Source organism: Vombatus ursinus, unplaced genomic scaffold, assembly GCF_900497805.2.
Source record: "Vombatus ursinus unplaced genomic scaffold, bare-nosed wombat genome assembly UNPS02014832.1, whole genome shotgun sequence".
Classification (NCBI taxonomy): Eukaryota; Metazoa; Chordata; class Mammalia; order Diprotodontia; family Vombatidae; genus Vombatus; species Vombatus ursinus.
The window spans coordinates 74773196-74791598 of record NW_020954610.1 but is presented as its reverse complement, the minus strand read 5'-3'; the positions used below and the strand labels follow the sequence as shown (position 1 = coordinate 74791598).

General features: G+C 39.2%; 1 protein-coding gene across 1 annotated transcript in view; it reads right to left on the bottom strand.

Moving 5' to 3' along the window:
• Positions 1–11216, bottom strand: part of LOC114025888 (collagen alpha-1(XV) chain-like) — a 117143-nt gene extending 105927 nt beyond the window's left edge. The window contains exons 1-2 of the mRNA XM_027839398.1: positions 10931–11216; positions 10758–10840 (exon numbers count right to left, since the gene is read on the bottom strand). Coding sequence (XP_027695199.1) covers positions 10758–10840; positions 10931–10941 — 94 coding nt within the window. The 5' untranslated portion in view covers positions 10942–11216. The remainder of the gene's footprint in view (positions 1–10757; positions 10841–10930) is intronic.
• Between the last annotated feature and the right edge of the window lie 7187 nt (positions 11217–18403).

Below are 18403 nucleotides of genomic sequence, written 5' to 3'. Positions count from 1 at the left end.
GGGTTCCTGGAATGCTATTTGTAAAGAGATTCATAAGTTGGGTGGAGAGTTAGGACTAGGTGACCTTTGACATAACTTCCAACCCCCAATTCTGGTATTCTTATGTTCTTTATGTATACATAATTCTCCTTCTTCCCAAATATTCATTCAACAAACATTTATTAAGCACTTACAGAACACTGTACACCCATACAATACTTATACACTGGTAGAAATTCAAAGACTAGATATTACATTAAAGGGCTCATGAAGTAATAGAAAGAGAGCTCACCTCAGAGTGAGAACAACCTGGGTTCAAGTCCTGCCTCAAATACATTCTGTCTATGTGTCCCTGGACAAGTCACACAACCTCTAAATACTCTATGCAACTCTCTAAAGATTGTAAGTTGATGAATAGTTGCAGATGTGTAATAAGTGGAAGTATTTTACTCAGCAAGGGATTTCCTATAGTACATTCTTAAAAATCAGGATCCAGACCAGAAAAAAAAAAGATAATATGTTGTTCCTGTTCATGCCGGGGGGAGGTTAAACTCAGTGGGAGAACAAAATACAAACACAGCTAATAGTAACCAACCTTAGATGCTAAGTACTTTGGAATGTTGCAAAACAAATAACTACATGATATTTGCGGGGGGAGGTCATATTTAGAAATTGCATTGCTAGTCATTGAAATGAATTTGCAATGACTAAAGACGAATATAGAAATCCTTTTTCATCTAATATGAAGCCAAAGGCATCAGGTTGACCAAAGAAAGGCATATAACAGAGAGCATTGCCCAAGAGCTTTATCCTGCCTATGAGCCAGCAACCTCAGTCACATAACTCAGACTTTAAATCCTCTCTGGCATCAGGATCCTTTGTCATTAATACCAGAATTCATTTATATATATCAAAGAAAACTGAAACTACTCACTTGGGGACTTGCATGTCTTGAGCGCACTTATTACTGAAAATCACTACTCTCCCATAATATTTGTTTTGTGTTTATCCCAGTGGAGCACATGGATAAGGGCACACTTAAATAGTCATGGAGCTTCCAACTACATTGAAGCAATGAGCTTACTTAGTTGCATATCTGAAAGACATGGTCAGATGGCCCCATTGTAAATGAATATTACTCTATATTATAATTAGAAAGTAAAACTGCATCCTTGGCTTCAATAAAGCATAGATCAAGCCCCTGATGAATCAGAGACAGGAAGACCTGTAAGGGAACCCTTATGGGGGAATCTGGTTCAACTGATACCTGACCAAGACTCCTAGGTTTGGGTTGTTGTTTTTTTTAATTGGTTCTGTTTTGTTTTTGAAATTGAGTCTATATTGCTGAGACTGGAAGTGTAGCAGCCACTCATGGGCCCAACCCTGCTGCTGATTGGTGTGGAAGCTTTGACCTGCTTCATTTCTGACCAAGGTCAGTTCACCCCCTTGTTAAGCAGCCTAGTGGTTCCTTCTTCCTGGGGCCCACCATACTGGTGTCCAACTCGGTGGGGATCCCTGATCAGCTTTAGGCCTCTTGTGGTTCAGAACCCCCAACTTCAGCAGTCCAGTAATTCCAGCCTCCCCTAGTAACAGGGATTAAAGGTATCAGGTGCCCCACCCATCCTCTGTAGAAACCTTACCATAGATTTGAACATTAACATAGACTCCCATATTGATTAAAAATATGCGTCTATTGATGTCCATTACCCCCATTAGTGGATTAGACTGGCGGCATGGAATATCCCAAAGTCATTTCTAATGGGATTGAAACACAACACAGAATTTTTTTTATTGAGCTTAGTTTCCTAATTATGTTTGACTTGGACTACTACTTGGGCAGTTTGTGTTCCCTGAGCAAAAGTATTCTGGCTGATAAACAGAGAAAATAGCCCAGAAAATGTCTGGGAGGAAAACCAGCCTGGGATTTAATATTTTCTAAAGATTATACATAAAGTAGATAATTAACATATGGCTAATTGAAAATTAGCTAAGTGGCATAGTGAATAGCATGCAGGGCCTGGAGTAAGGAAGACCTGAGTTCAAATCTGCCCTTAGACACTTACTATCTGTATGACTCCGGCCAAGTCACTTAATACTGTTTGCCTCAGTTTCCTCACCTGTAAAATGAGTTGGAGAAGGAAATGGCAAAGCACTCCAGTATCTTTGCCAAGAAGACTCCAAATGTGATCACAAAGAGTTGGACACAACTGAAACAACTGAAAAAATTGAAAATTGCTCATAAACCAGACAGAAATGCTTTAGACCTTCAAGAATTCAGTATTTCTTTGGCAAATATTAATGATTACCTTGCCTCAGGAGACAGCCTTCATGAGTTTTTATGGCCAAAACCAATCATCACCTGTTAGTGAACCTCTCCAAATATAGTTAGATAATGGTTTAAAGTTTGCAAAGTGCTTGCTGACCGTTACCTCCTTTGAGCCTCTACAATAGTTAGTACAGGTATCATTAACTTCATTTTACAGATGAGGCAACTGAGGCTCAGACTTTCAAAGAGGAAGAAATTTTAACTTCAAAAGTAAAGAGACTAGTAAAATTAAAAGAAGTGATTTGAATCTAGCTTTTACTGACATGGACCCAACAGGACCCTGACGAGTCAACCACTACATCATACTACTTCTTTTAGCTAGTCTGGTCCTCAGACAAACTATCAACAGGTCACTGCCAGAACCCCTATTCAAAGTCTTTCTAGTTTGGTAGGATCTACTGGCATTCACAGGCCACTAGAATAGTCTCAAAGAATTCAAAATTGCCTTTATAACATAAGAAAGCATCACAGCAGGGCTTTTGTGGCAGAAGCAAAAGTAAATCAGCTAAAAACCATCACAAAAGCAATGAATACAACTTGTTCAAAGCAATCCTCAGTTGTGGCTTCTGAGATTCTTAGAAACCTCCACACAAAATGGAGAGAAAACTGGAGTTTAATTATCATTAAATGCCAGTGTACAATTGGAAACCTCAGATGAATCAAAATAATTTCGCTTCTCAAACCGGTAGCTCACATCCTGATGGATGGGGAAAATTAAACATGAAAGGGAGCCACCCACTCAAGGCATTTAAACCTGAAATTAAATTTAAAAGTATGTGTCATATGAAAAAACTGCACCGAGAGAGGTTTCTTATGTGGAATATTAACTAGTTCATCATGCTTGCTTGAGAGAAGAAAAGCAGTTACTTCTCTGTTAGGTAACAAAGACCAAATATTTGTCAATCACCATTTGGTATCATAACTCATGCAGGGTGCCATATAATTGTGACAAAATCGAGTGTAAGATTTGAGACACAAGTCTCAAGAATGGACGCCAAGTCGTAGCAGCGTCTTCTGAAGCTGTTTGGCCGAAATGCGTGATCTCAGCTTGCTGAAGATATGAGTCCCTCAGCTCCTTACAACATCAGGGCTTCCATTCAGCCATTTTACTCAACTATCACATTTTACTTCTGTACAGTTTTAGCCACTGCTAGGACCTCTTCTCTCCCCTTTTCATCATCCTCTTCATCCAAATTTCATGGAGTCTCCTAAAGGAGTACGTGCTAAAGGACTTAGAGAATGCACATTTTCCCACCTCCTCTACCTTAATGAGGTAAATAGCAACATTCCTGAATGAGTTAAGTAATCCCTCCTAAGTGCCTACCAGAGATTCTTCATTTTTTAAGAAAGATAACTAGCTTCAGAGAAACGTGGGAAGACTTAAATGAATTGATTCAGAGTGAAGTAAGCAGAACAAGGAAAACAATACACACACACAATGACTGCAATAATTTAAGCAGAAATATAAATAAAATGAAACTGAACCCTATGTAATTATAATGACAAAACTTTGTCCTGGGGAAGAGATGAAAAAAGAGGCTTCTTTCCTTTCCTTAGAGAAATGTATTATTATAGCTATGGAATGTTGTTGATGCTATTATTACATTGATTTTTTGGTTGATTTTGTTGAACTGTTGTTTTTCTTTTAAGTATTTAAGGATATGTGCAGGGATAGAGGTAAAGGGAGGGGTGTATTTGGGAATTAATGTTTTATAAAAGCAAAAAGGGGTCAATAATTTTTTGAAAAAATATAATTAGGGAGAAGTTAGAGCGTCTTACTTTGTTTGTTCCCAAACAAATGCTTCCTTAGAATGGGAGGTGAACTCTCTGCCAGGTGTCAGAGGTAGAAAGGACACCAATCTTTGGAATCACATTTCCTGAAGTTGTAAAGCAACAAGTCTTTGTTCCCTGGACAAGCTTTTGGCAGGTTAGAAGTTAGCTCATGTGATGCAAAAGACCACTAGTTCCATAAAAAAAGGTCCTTAGTTCTAATGAGGTAATACTATGCTACAATGGACCAAGAACTATATCTCCTGACAGATGGTATAAACCCAGAGGCCTTCTCTTCCGTGGTGGCAAACCAACACGTTTCACCCAACACCTAAAGAAGATTTGCTGAGCAGCAATGGACATCCACAATGGAAAGAAGCACTTGACACTTCCTGGCCAGAGTGATATAGGACTGCCAGAGGAGCCAGAAAGGGCTTACAGGGGATGCCCCACCTGACAACCCCTCTGGGGAGCAGCATGCTGGAAGATGAACTACCTGACTTCTCAGGACAGTAACGCTATGACTGAGACTCAGTAAAGACCTCAAGGACAGAATTGCTTATGTGAAAGGGGGGAGGGGGAAGTCTTTGTTCTCCAAAGGTTCTGTTAGGCATCTGTTTTATTTTCGTTTTTTCAAGATTTCAATAAAACTACCTGTCTTTCACTCTGTGAACTGTACACTTGCATGGGGGGTATAAGAGCAAAAATGGGTGGTGTCACATAATGATTTGCCAAGATTATCTGGGTGAGGACTAGGAATGAAAGAACTGAGAACTCTCCCAAAGTGACCTGGACCCTAGCTGTCTGAAGGCCCTCTGACAGTGTTACACAAGTCAGAAGATCCCAAAATAGAACTCTGAGGCAACTCATCTGCTAATATCACAAATGTCAGAAAAATTTTATATAAGATGGTCTTATAGTCCAAGAGCTTCATCCAGAAGATGGTTCTTGAGCTACGTCTTAAAGAAGATAGAAGATATGACACTAAACCTGATCTCAAGAAACTTATAATTTAAGGGGGAAGAGATGATGACATTAGTACATTAAGATACAAAAAGAGAGATAAGGGCAAAGGAGCTGTCCAGGCAAAGTGCTGTCAGAAATTAGATGATGGAAAACCCACTTTCACGTAGGATGGTTGGGTATGGCTTCCAAAAGAATGTACCACTTGAATTGGGCATTAAACAATGGGAAAGACTTCTAAAGAAAGCCAGGAAAATCGATTTTGGTTATTGAGGATAGAAGCAAGGAGACAGGAGAGGAGGGAAAGAACGAGGTGTGGAAAGGAGTATGGAGTGGGTGCAATGTAGATTAGAAAAGGATGAAAAAAAATTGTGAAGAAGCTCAAATGCCAGCTTCAGTAGTCTATAATACATTCATTAGGGAACAAGGAGTCACTGAATTTTAAGGAGAGGAGCAATATATTCTTTTTTTTTTTTGCTGGACAATGGGGTTAAGTGACTTGCCTAGGGTCACACAGCTAGTAAGTGTCAAGTGTCTGAGGCCAGATTTGAACTCAGGTCCTCCTGACTCCAGTGCTGGTGCTCTATCCACTGTACCACCTAGCTGCCCTGAGCAATATATTCTTAATCATCTATTGATAGGATCATAGTCTTTGAGCTGGAACAGATCTCAGAGGTCATTCAGTCTAACCCATTTATTTCATACTTGAGGAAAGTTAGACCCAGAAACACTAACTGATTTGCCCAAGTTCACATAGTTGTAAGTAGTAGATTCAGGAGACTAAGTTAGGTCCACTGAACTATGTTACCTAGAAAATGACATGAAGGATGGACTAGAGAAGGGTTAAACCAGAAAATGGATAAGCAGATAGGAGACTACAGCAATAGTGTCATCAGGAAAAGATAAGGGCCTGAACTAAGGATGGTTGCAACAGGAGTGGAAAGATGGAGATCAAATTGTGACTTATTGGTAAGGCTGAATTGGTGAGATGTGGCAACAGATTGGACGTGGTGTGTGTGTGGGGGGGGCGGTGGGAGATAGAGGTACAGAGACAGAGGGAGGAGGTGGCAGATATCTGAGGGCTTGAAGGACCCATCAACAGAAACAGGGATGTTAAGAGGGATTCATCAAGTTTTGAGGGGAAGATAAAGAGTTCAGTTATGAACATATCAAGTTTATGGTGCCACCCAGCACTTGAAATCCAGGACAAAATAACTAGCAAGCAATAAAAACTAATGGACTGCACCTCAGAGGAGAGATAGGTAGAAATATAGGTTTGGAAGTCATCTGCAGAGGTGATAACTGACTCCTTGGAAAAGGAGAAAGTATAGAGATAGGGAGAGGAGAGAAAGTGAAGGAGAGGAAGTAAGAGGGGAAAGGAAAAGAGAAAATATTAAAGGATGGGAGGGGAAAGGAGGTGTGGGAAGAGGAGTGGAGGGGAAGAGAGATCCATGTTTTAGGAGAAGGATGAAAATGGGAAACCAGCAAACAAAACAGAAGCAATGATCAGAGGAAGGTGGAGTATCATGTGAGTAGCATTATGTAAGCAAAGAGAGGAGAGACTGTTAAGAAGCATGAGGTCCTCAATAAAGTCAAATACTACAGAGACATCAAGAAGGGGGAATGTGGCAATAATGGCTCACATTTGAATACTGCTTAATGACTTAAAGATACCTGGCATACATTCTTTTATTTGAGCCCAAGTTAAAAAGAGTTGGGAATGTTAAATGACTTGCCCAAGTTAAGTGGTGGAACTAGGATTTAAAGCTGACTATTCTTTCTGCTATATTTACTACTTCTATTTCTACTATTCTACCCATAGGAATAAAAAAACCCCAGCCATTTGGATTTAGCAATGAAGAGGACATTATTGTCTTTGAAGAGAGCTATGTTTTATTAGAGTGGTTGGGAAAGAAGTCAAATTGCAACAGGTAGAGTAATAAGGTAATAGAGTCAAGCAAGTTTGGACTGTTTTTTCTAGAAGTTTGGCAGGAAAGGAGAAGACAGATACAGGATGACAGTTTTAGGAAGCAGTGGGGTTAATGGATGATTTTTTTTTAGAATGGAGAAAATCCAGGCATATTTGTAGTCTAAATTAAAGGGAGGAGGGAGAGAAGGGAAGGAGGGAGGAAGGAGGAAGAAGGAAGAAGAAAGAGAGAGAGAGACAGAGAGAGAGACAGAGACAGAGAGAGAGACAGAGAGAGAGAGACAAAGAGAGAGACAGACAGAGAGACAGAGGCAGAGAGAGAGAAAGACAGAGAGAGAGACAGAGAGAGATAGACAGACAGAGAGAGAGAGACAGACAGAGAGAGACAGAGAAAGAGAGAATACTTAAGGAGAGAAATGGGACTGAAAGTACAGACAGAAGAGCTAGCCTTGGAAAGAATGTAGGTCACCTCTTCCTCTGAGACTATGGGAAAGGAGGATGGATGAAGATAGCAGAAGGTTTGGAAGAAGTAAAAGAGGTCATATGGGAGGGCATGACTTTTCTTAGAAAAGTAAGAGATAAGGTGGTCTGAGAGGCAAAGGCAGAGAGAATAGAGTTAGAGACTTAGGGAGAGAAGAGAACATTTTGAATATTTGTCAGACATATCCAAATGTCAAGAGGAGAAAGGATTTAAGCCTGGAAGAGACTGAAAAGGCTGCTCAGAGTGAAGATTGGCTGAGGAGAAAGCAAGATATTGAGGACTGGGCAGCACCACTTTGGAGGTGTGAGCATGGGCCTTCTATGTAAGGGAGATTGGCCATCTGCCAGGGACTGGAGATGTCAGTCCTGGCTTGAGAAAGAGGGGCTTGCTGGTCCACCCTAGTTTCCCTGCTTTGTTGTCTTTTCCTCTCACTCCCTTAGGTGTCTACATTTAAGCAATGTGAACTCCCCTTTTTGGACCTTCTCTAAAAGATAAAAAGCCCATTGTCTTCAACACTGACTGTCTTTTGCAATTTGTCTATGAAAGCCCTTTAGTCTCATCAAATAACACCAAAGGAAGGTCACAATAAGAATGAAGAACTAGTATAGAAGAAGTAAGGTATAGAAGAGGTGAAGAGACAATAAACTGTAGTTAGAGAAATTTCAGGTCTTGGAGATGAAATATTTTTGAGTATGACCATCCTGGAGGGTAGCTGAAATAGAATGGAGTTAGAAGTCATCGGGCATTGAGGCAGTCAAACACTGTGAGGATCAGTTTCCTAGAAAGATCGTTAATGGAGATAGTGAAATCTTCACATGTGATTTCAGGGGAAGAGGTAGAAAGATTCTGAGCAAGGGGCCAGCATCTTAGAAGGGATTCAAGAGAGTGTTATGGTATGCCAACTTCAAAGGACATCAGTTGCTAGATAATGGTAACAGAGCATGAATATGGAAGTGGCAATGGTCAGTGATGAACAAAGCAAAATGTTAACAGCACCTCCAGCCTGTGTGAGGGAGGGACAGAATTGAGATTGTTTCTGGAGATCTGAAATTCTTAAAATTTAGAAGTTTCCAAGTTTAAGTAGACAAGGATATTATGAAGACCCTATATAAGAAAAGGTACAACTGGGTGGTACAGTGGATAGAGTACTGGGCCCCCAAGTCAAGTCTGACTTCATACACTTACTAGCTGTGTGACCCTGGGCAAGTCACTTAACCCTATTTGCCTCAATTTTCTTACTTGTAAAGTGAACTGGAGAAAGAAATGGCAAACTACTCCAGTATCTTTGCCAAGAAAACCCGACAAAGAGTCAGATATGACTGAACAACAAAATATAAGAAAAAGGTATCAGGCCTGAAACATTTTGAGAAAAGGACAAAAAATCCAAGCATTTAGAGTTTTTACAAAAAATGTAATGTGATTTATCAAGCCTTATATTATAGTTCTTTTACAAGTTTTATTTCCTGGAGAGAAGCAACATGGCATAGTAGAAAGGCAGCTGACCTCAGAATTAGGATGACCCAGATTCTGATCCTTAACAACTGAGAGATCCCAGGTAAAACACTTAACCTCTCAGAGCCACAGACAACTCTCTAAGATTCTTGAGTTCCAGAAAAGATGCTTACCCGCCTAAGTAGAGGGAGTTTCCTCATTTGGGAATTCCACTTATCAACAAAATCATAGGTCCCATCTCTATCCCTGGTTGGTAGGTATCATGTTTTATAGACCTCTGAGTCCCCTCAATGCATCTAGCATTGAGCTAGGAATAGTAAATGTTTGTCAAATGGATGAATGAATGAATGAATCTTGAATTGGGTGAATAGATTCATGGGCTTGCTAAATTACATGAAATTTTTTGGTTTTTTCTCATTTTTAAAAGGAAGAAAAAAAGGGCATTTTTGTTATTTACCCAGGGTCACACAGTGTCAAGAGGTGGGATTTGAACCCAAGTCCTTTGACTCTAATGTACTTTTCACTGTACCGTTCTGTCCTCAGGATAGAATAATTCCATATTCTATTCACAAACGGGTCATTAGGGAAACTGTCCTTGAGCTATCCAAAATGGAATGGGCTGTCATTACAAACGCCTGCTTTATAATGGGGTCATACACAAGAACCCCCTCTTCCCCATTACCACTTTGGGAGCTTCTTCCAGGAGAGTTGTATTCTCTTATACCCCTTCTTTCCACATACTATAGTTATCATCCCTTACCTTTCCTGGCCTGCTGGAGACCCCAAATGCACTTATTCCAATGTAAGAGCAGCTGATGATACCCCTAGTCTCAAAACCTACCAGTTCCCACTGAGATTGCTGCCTACTCTAGAGAGAGAGAATTACTTTAGGATATTCTAAAATCAGTTTATATTGTAGAAACCTGTTCGAACTCCTCTGAGAAACAGTATTATTTGACCTACTCATCAGCAAAAATTCCCCAAAACTCAAGAGTTGGAAAGGTCCTCCCTCAGAGGTAATCTTGTCCAACTTCTGCCTGAGCTGTGAATTCCCTCTACCGCATCTCTAACAGGTGGTCCTCCTGCCTTAGCCAGAAAACCTCCAGGGACAGGAACCTCCCTCCAGAGGCAGCCGAGTCTACTTCAGGACACGGTTAACTATTAGGAGGGTTTCTTAACAATTATCCAGAGAATAGAGCACCAGAATTATTCCCCCTCGAATTAAAACACATTGCCTTTTAGAGATGTGCCCATAAGTAAGGCACACTCCAAAAAGCAAAGTCTACACTGTGGGCATTATAAAGAGGAAAATATTTCACATGTGGAAAGGGAAATTTTTTCTCCACAAATTTATTTTCGTTTTAATTCTTTCCATTTTACCCGCTGAGATCATCTAATGGCATTCAATAGTTACACTCATTTGGAGCATCAGTTTGGAGCTGGGCATATGTGTATATACCCCACCCAACTCTCCTGCAATATTCCAAGCATGCATCTTCATCAGTCCTTATTAGAGCTTTTCCCCTCCTGTCTGTGTCTCTTCATCAATGTATTTTGTAAGCCTCAATGTACTTCATGAACTGGTAGTAAACTTCTATGTTACACTGGGATCTGCCAGTGAATAATTTCATAACAAGTTCTTTTATGCAGAAAGATCACTTTCTCCTTCTCCATTTATGTTCAGGAATGAAGAGCATTTGCAGCCTGTAACTTTTACCAAATTCCTTAAGGAACAACGGTTAGCAAGTACCGTTAGATTTTCTACAATCACCATCCTGCTGTTTGGGACATCATTTATTTCCCCTGATTTTATCTGAAAATGATTGGGCTCTGGGTGTGGAAGGGGTAAGATTTCTTACCTTCCGTCTTCTGAGTGAGGATGCCAGCAGAAATCAGTGCTTGCCAGAGCAGGACAGACAAACCCCAGGACCCCCAGTTCTGCCTGGAAGAGTTTGTCAAGGAAAAGGAATAGGTTAAGATGGAAAGTATGTCACAAGCTGCTTTAGGAGAAAGAAAAAAATAGAACTTGTACCTTGCTAGCATTTTTGAAAAGTTTGCTGAAGGAGCCCAAGTGAACAAACTCTGGTTGCATGAGCTTGCACTTAGGGAAGGGAGAGAGGAAAAAAGTCGCAACAAGTTGAAATCCGCTGTCTCTCGGTCTGCATCGGGAGGAGAATGAAACAAAGGCAGCTCTCAGGGTCTCCGGCTCTTTAGTGACTCATTGCAATCAGTGCTGCAACTCTGAAATCTGATTCCTTGCAGCGTTGCCTTTCAGACCACCGCCCTGAACTCCTTAACTGTCTCCCCCACCTTATTAACTTAAATGTACTTTCTTTCTACTTTTTCCCCATGTTCTCACTATAATCAGGATATGGTGTGTTACATATACAGTCTCTCCACACCCTTTTTCTTCCGTTGACACCTTCACGCCTCTTTCTAATAAAATTTGACCTTCAACATCCTTCTTGTATATAGGCAGCATTATGTAACACTGCATGAAATGCCAAAGTTTTACAGCTAGGCTTTAAAAGTAAATTTTGCTCCACTGTAACTTAGGTATACTTCAATTTGTGCAGGATACATAAAGATCAAAGCCAAAGACAGAATTCTCTGTCTAAACAGGAAGAGGAACATGGATCAGACCTCTGATTTCACCGGTGTAAGTGAGAGGTATCAAGGAGTAATTGACAGAGTTGACCTTAAAGCCAGGAAGATCTGTGTTCAAGATTCTGCTTTTGACAAATACTGGCTCTGTCATTCTGGGCAAATCACTTAACCTCTCAGTGCCCAGGCAGCTGTCAATGACTAAAAGTTGCAGAGAAGGTGGCAAACTGAAATGATAAAGTGAGTTTCCTCATCTGGGAAGTCTAAATAAATTACTGGTTTTTAGGATTTTGGTGGTATGAGCCAATGGAAATACATAGTGGTCACTAGACTTGTCTCGCTAGGTGATGATGTCCATGTAAAATATTCTTATTTTAGATAGCTAGGTTTTATTTAAAATTTTGAAGCTTTTGGATACATATACAGCAGGTTATTTTGGCCCAGGTATGGCCTTGGTCAAATTACTTAATTGTTCCTTTGAAATTCAAGTTTTTCATTTATTCATTCATTCATTCATTCACTCAGTCAATTTAATCACCCAACATTTACCTACTGTGTACCAGGCACTACAGTCGGTAGCAGAGATACAAAGACAAAAGAACAACAGTCCCTGCCCTTACAAGCTATCTGGGAGAAACAATAATAGCAGCTAGCATTTATATAGTATTTTAAGATTTGCAAAGCGCTATCATACATATATGAATATATACATATATATCAAATGAGATTTTGTATATATAATCAAATGAAGAGCAAATGAGATTATATTTATATACATCAAATGATATTTATATATAATACAAATGTGTATATATTTCATTTAGTCATCATTTGATTTTATATACATATACATTTTCATTTGATATATGTACATATATATGTATATGTAGTGCTATATAATTTCATATAATATATACACATATATGTATCTAGTGCTTTTCAAACCTTATATACATAATATATGTATGTGTATACATGTACATGTGTATATATAATTACACACATATATTATACATTGTGTATATATGTATATGTGTGTATATATATAATTACACAATCTATAATACATTGTATATATAATCTCAAGTGAGATTATATACACACATACACATTCATATGTATATTCTATGTAATCTCTTTTATATAAACATACATATATATGTATGTGTACACATATGTATGTATATGGGTATATGTGTTAGTGCACACACACATGTAATCTCTTTTGATCCTTACCTCAACTCTGGGAGGTAGATATTATCCCTATTTTATACTTGAGGAAATTGTGGCAAACAGAGGTTAAGTGATTTGCCCAGGGCCATACAGTTGTATTTGCCTGAGTTGAGGATTCATACTCAGGTTTTCCTGACTCCAGGCCCATAACCACCAGCACCTAATTGATAAAATAGTATCTATCTATCTATGTATCTATCTATCTATGTATCTATGTATCTATGTATCTATGTATCTATGTATCTATGTATCTATGTATCTATGTATCTATGTATCTATCTATCTATCTATCTACAAAATAGATGCTAGGTGAACTTGGATAGAAGGCCCTAGTCACTGGAGAAAACCAGGAAAGGTTCTCTGTGGAATGAGGCCCTTGAACTGACCGTTGAAAAATCTACAGAGTCTTAAAAAGTGAAGTCGAGGGAATGTAGATAAAGCACGGGCGACAGTCAGGGCAAAGACATGCAGATGCACAAAATGACATTTCTACTGCCTAAATCAGAAAATTATAAGATAAGGGCTTGATAAACTCTATAACTGGGACATAGCCTTTGAGAACCCAAGGTCATCTACAGGCCACAATAAAGCACTGGAGAATTTTATTCATAGTTTATGCTCAGTAAATACTTGCTGAATTGTGTGGAATTATGAGACAACTTGATTCTGTACTCAAAGTTGTAAACTCACTTATTTGGAAGTTCCTTCCAACTATGAACCTATTCATATCTGCTCTCTCTGTCTCTCTCTGTCTCTCTGTCTCTGTCTCTCTCTTTTTGTTTCTTTCTCTCTTCCTCCAATTAACCGCCTTCAATTGAGAAGAAAAGAAAAACAAAACCCCTATTACAAACATACATAGTTGATCAAAACAAATTTCTGCATTAGCCATGTCACTATATATGTACAATATGTGCACATATATGTACATGTTCATAGCCACATGTGTGCATATACACACTGTGCATATGTACATATGCACATACATATATACTTATGTGTGCATACGCACACACTTGTGTGCGTATGCACTCTGAATCTTTAACTTCTCTATCAGAGACAGGAAGCATATTTTTTCATTAGTCCTCTGGAATCATTGCTGTTCATTTCACTGATCAGAATTTCTAATTCTTTCACATTTGTTTGTCTTTACCATTATGTTGTCATTGTGTAAATTGTTCTGGTAATGTTCATTTCACTCTGCATCAGTTCATATGACTCTTCCTAGGCTTCTCTGAAACCATTCCCTTCATCACTTTTTTACAGCACATTCGTATTGTGTCACATTTATATGTCGTTAACTTGTTCAGCCATTCCCCATTTTATGGGCACCCTCTTAGTTTCTCATTCTTTGCCACATCAAAATGAGTTATAAGTATTTTTATACATCTTTAGGTAGAGCTTGTTTTTCTTAGGACTAATCCTTCACTTAATCTACCTTCTAATTCCATCTTCTCCCTTCCTTTCTATCTTATTTCCCTTGTTAAGTGAAATGTATTTCTGTACCCAGCTCTGTGTGTGTATTCTTCTCTCCTTTGTCCAGTTCAAATGACAGTAAAGTTCAAGTGTCAGCCATTTTCCTCCACTCCTTCCTCATCCTTGAACTCCTTGATTATGTGAGATAATTTTCCCTAACTTTCTTTTCCCACCCCTCTTTAGTCTATTCCTCTCTTTCCATTCTCCTCTTAAGATCAAGTCATAACAGAACCACTCTCTTATCTAATTAGACTTCCCTTTTGACTTCTGATGATGTTAAGCTTCAGAGAGGACACATGCATCATCCCTTATATTTGAATGTAAGCAATTTATTCTTGTATAGTCCTTTATGATTGTTCATTTGTACTTACCTTTTTATGTTTCTCATAACTACTGTTTTTGAACTTTGAAGTTCCTGTGTAGCACTGGTAGCCCTGAGGAATACTTGGAAATCTTTGATTTAATTTAAGGTCCATTTTTACCCTGGAACAGAATATCAACCCACAGTTCAGGTGCCTGCCTCAGTCTGCCCTAAATCTGTGAACTGGAACTGGGTAGTGACAAAGCTACCAGTTGGCCTCTGTTCTTGTCATGGTACCCTGGTACCCTGGTAGTGTTACATTCACTTTTCCTGAACTATTCTCAGCTGTAAGTTTATATCGTTTGCCTTCTAGAATATTGTATTTTCAACTTCTCTGGTCTTTCATAGTGGTGGCTATTAAATCACTCGGGGTCCTCACTGTGGATCCTCAGTGTTTGAATGTTTTCTTTCAGGATGCTTGCAGGAATTTTTCCTTGACCTGAAGCCTGTGACTTTGAATTATACTAATCCTGGAGTTTTCATTTTGGGGTTTCTTTCAGAAGAAGACTGATGGATTTTTTTTTCTGTTTTCACTTTGCCTCTGTTTCTAATAGATTTCTTTTAAGATTTCTTGAAATATGTTTGTGCTCTTTTTGTTTTTAGTCATGGCTTTTCAGTATTCCAATGATCCTTAAATTTTTTCTCCTCAATATGTTTTCTAGGCCAGTTGTTTTTGCTGTGTCGTACCTCATATTTTCTTTCATTTTTTTCAGTCTTTTGACTTTTTTTTTAACATTTCTTGTCTCATGTAGCCACTAACTTTTATTTGGTCCATTATAATTTTTCTGAAGTTTGTTGCATCAGCAAGGTTTTGTAACTCTTGTCATGCTGATAATTCCCTTTCCAATTCTTTCTTCCATAGCTCTCATTTCTTTTCCATTTTCACCTTTGGCACTCTAATTTCACTTATTTAAAAAAAATTTTAACACTTTTTAAAACTCTTGCATTATCTCTCCCACAAATTCTAGTTGAATTTGTGTCCATGTTATGTTTTTCTTTAAGATTTTGCATGTAGATGTTTTGGAGTTGTTTTCTTTTTCTAGATTTATGTCTTGAATGTACCTATTACTATAATAGATTTTTATGATGAAATTATTTTTTTTCTCATTCTTCTAGCCTACTCCCTGTCTTAAGACTTGATGTTAGGACTAGGCTGTGCTGTGTTACCAGAAGGAAGGTCTAGATTAGACCTGTTGTTGCTTTCTTAGGGTATAAGTGTCATATTGTTCCGGGATCTCAGGCACAGCTCAGGCCAGAGGCCCGAAAGCTTTCAGTGCTCCCAAAGTAATTCGACTGAGGGCAAAGTCTTATCACTGACCCCCTGTTCTAAGCTCTTCAAGTTCCTCACCTGAGTTTAGGTATGAACAACAATAGATTGCTGCTGGACTCAGCTAGGACGTTTTTCTGGTATATACTGACAAACTTCAGGCCTTCCCTTTGGCTTGGGAATTCTTGTCCTGGTTACTATTCCTCAGGCTTCAGACTAGGCTAACAGCTGGAAAGAAGACTCTACTCTACTCCTGGGGTCTAAGCCACACAGCTGATGTTAATGGCTTCTAAACACATTCCTCTCTCTGTTTACCACATAGCGTTCCTTATCCCAGAACAGAATGCCAACCCACAGTTCAGGTACCTTCCTCAGTCTGCCCTGGATCTGTGACCCAGGAGTAGGTAGTGAGTGACAAAGCTGCCAGTTGGCAGCCATTCCTGTTGTGGTACCCTAGTATGTGTCTGGGACCTCTTCTTGTCCTGGTGCACTCACTGCCATAGAGTGCCCTGGGCAACTACTCATGGCCAGACTCCAACCACATTGTTCACAGACCTCTCATATCCCTGTGACAAGTTGGGTTGGAAAAATGGTTCATTGTGACTTTTTTTTCTTGGATTTTCCCATCGGGATTCAGTCTGGTACATTTTCTAGATTTGTTTAGAGGAATTTTTTTTTGAGGGTGTGGGGGCTAAGGAGAAGCTCACTGGAAAGCTTCCTGCCACTCTACCACCATCTTAACTCTTCCCCTAGTTCAGGGCTTCTGAACCTAGTTTCTATGAACCCCCCAAAAAAGTCCATGGCTAGATTTCAGGGGATCAATGAATTGGATGGGAAAAAATTACATCTTTATTTTTCACTAACCTTTCACTGAAATGTATAATTTCCTTCAATTACTTCAGCATATTATTCTAAGAAAGGATCCACAGGCTTCACTAGACTTGCCACAATGCAAAAAAGGTGAAGAATCTTTGATCTAGTCCAACTCATTCATTTTACATGTGAGGACAATGAAGCCCAGTAAGGTTATGTACTTGTTCAAGGTCACATAGCTGTTGTCGGAGTTGGAATTTGGATCCAAGTCTTCTGAATCTAGAGCCACTGGTCTTTCTATGGTACCATGCTGCCATTTATAGAACTAGAGAGGTGCCTAGAGCAGCAAGAGGTTGAGTGATTTCTCCAGGATCACAGAGCCAACATGCGTCAGAGGCAGGATTCAACTCCAAGTCTCCTTGTCTCCAAGACCAGTCATCTACCCACCATACTTCACTGCTCACAAATCACTGATATACTATTGAGAAATTCTGTAATTCAATCAACCTATTGTGAGGTTTTGCTTCTATTCATCTAAAGTTCCCAAACTTGATTAGCATAAAACCATGAAATAGCATAAGGCATTATATGATGGCATGTTAAAATGACAGGAAATGTAAACTAAGCAAGATCAGAGTAAAGGAACCAAGAACTGAAGAATGGAATAGTTGGAAATAACTTCCTAAAGGAGATAACATTCAAACTTGGCCCCGAAGGATAGATAGGATTTGGAAGAGACAGAGAGGAAGGGAGAAGGGATTCTAGACCAGGAAGGAGCACGAACGAAGTGATAGATGTGGACATGAGCATAGTATGCTCAGAGAACAATGAGAGAATTGACCTGAGGGGTCAAGGAGGGGAGGATTTATTTCACATACTAATAGGAGGCAAGTGGGAAGTAATGGAAATAAGTTATAAGAATGGTTCAGTTCTCCAAATAATGTAAAAGGAAAAAAGCAGAGACCCAAAAGCTAAGCAGTGAAGATTAACTCATAGTTGAGAGATTGGAGGAGAAAGAGTTCACACCTCTCTCCAAAATATATATAATACATAATAACGAGAAAGAACAGATGACAGATGAAGAAGTAGGAAGAAAACTTGCGGTTTATCCTTCTTTCTTGAAGCTGAGAAACATGACATCAGGGAGATGATGACATGACTTACAATTAACTTTGATTTGAGTCAGGGAGGACTGTGCAAAGTCACCAGCCTCACTTTCTTCTCTAGAGTCATGTGGGTCCAGTGGCCAGATATTCATCAAGATGACTGGAGGTGGCCCAGGATGAAGTGAGAGACCTAGGCCCTTTTAAGCCAAGGTCTTTTCAAGTTCTCACTTTGAGTGAGGCAACGCCCAGTCAATGAATAGGCCTCTTTAAGAAGTGAGTCAAGGGATGGCCCCTTTAATTAAAAAAAAATCAAAGTAGGAACTAAAATGGTATTAGAAAAACACCCTGGTAATGGGCTAGGAATCAGAAGACGGGTTCTATTTCTGGTTTTGACACATTCTTTGTATTACTTTGAGCAAATCATTTTACCTCTCTGTGAACTCCAGTTTCCTCATCTGTAAAATGGGGTAGGGAGAAGGGGAAGAAATGCATGACCTACTTTGTGAGTGCTTTGTATCATTAAAGTTCTATAGAAAGGGCTCTTCCCTTCCCAGAGGATTGAGTCTTATGATAAAAATAAAAAAAGAGGGGCAAATAGGCAAACAAATTAAGAACATTTCAAAAAATTGATGCTATGTACAGTGTTCC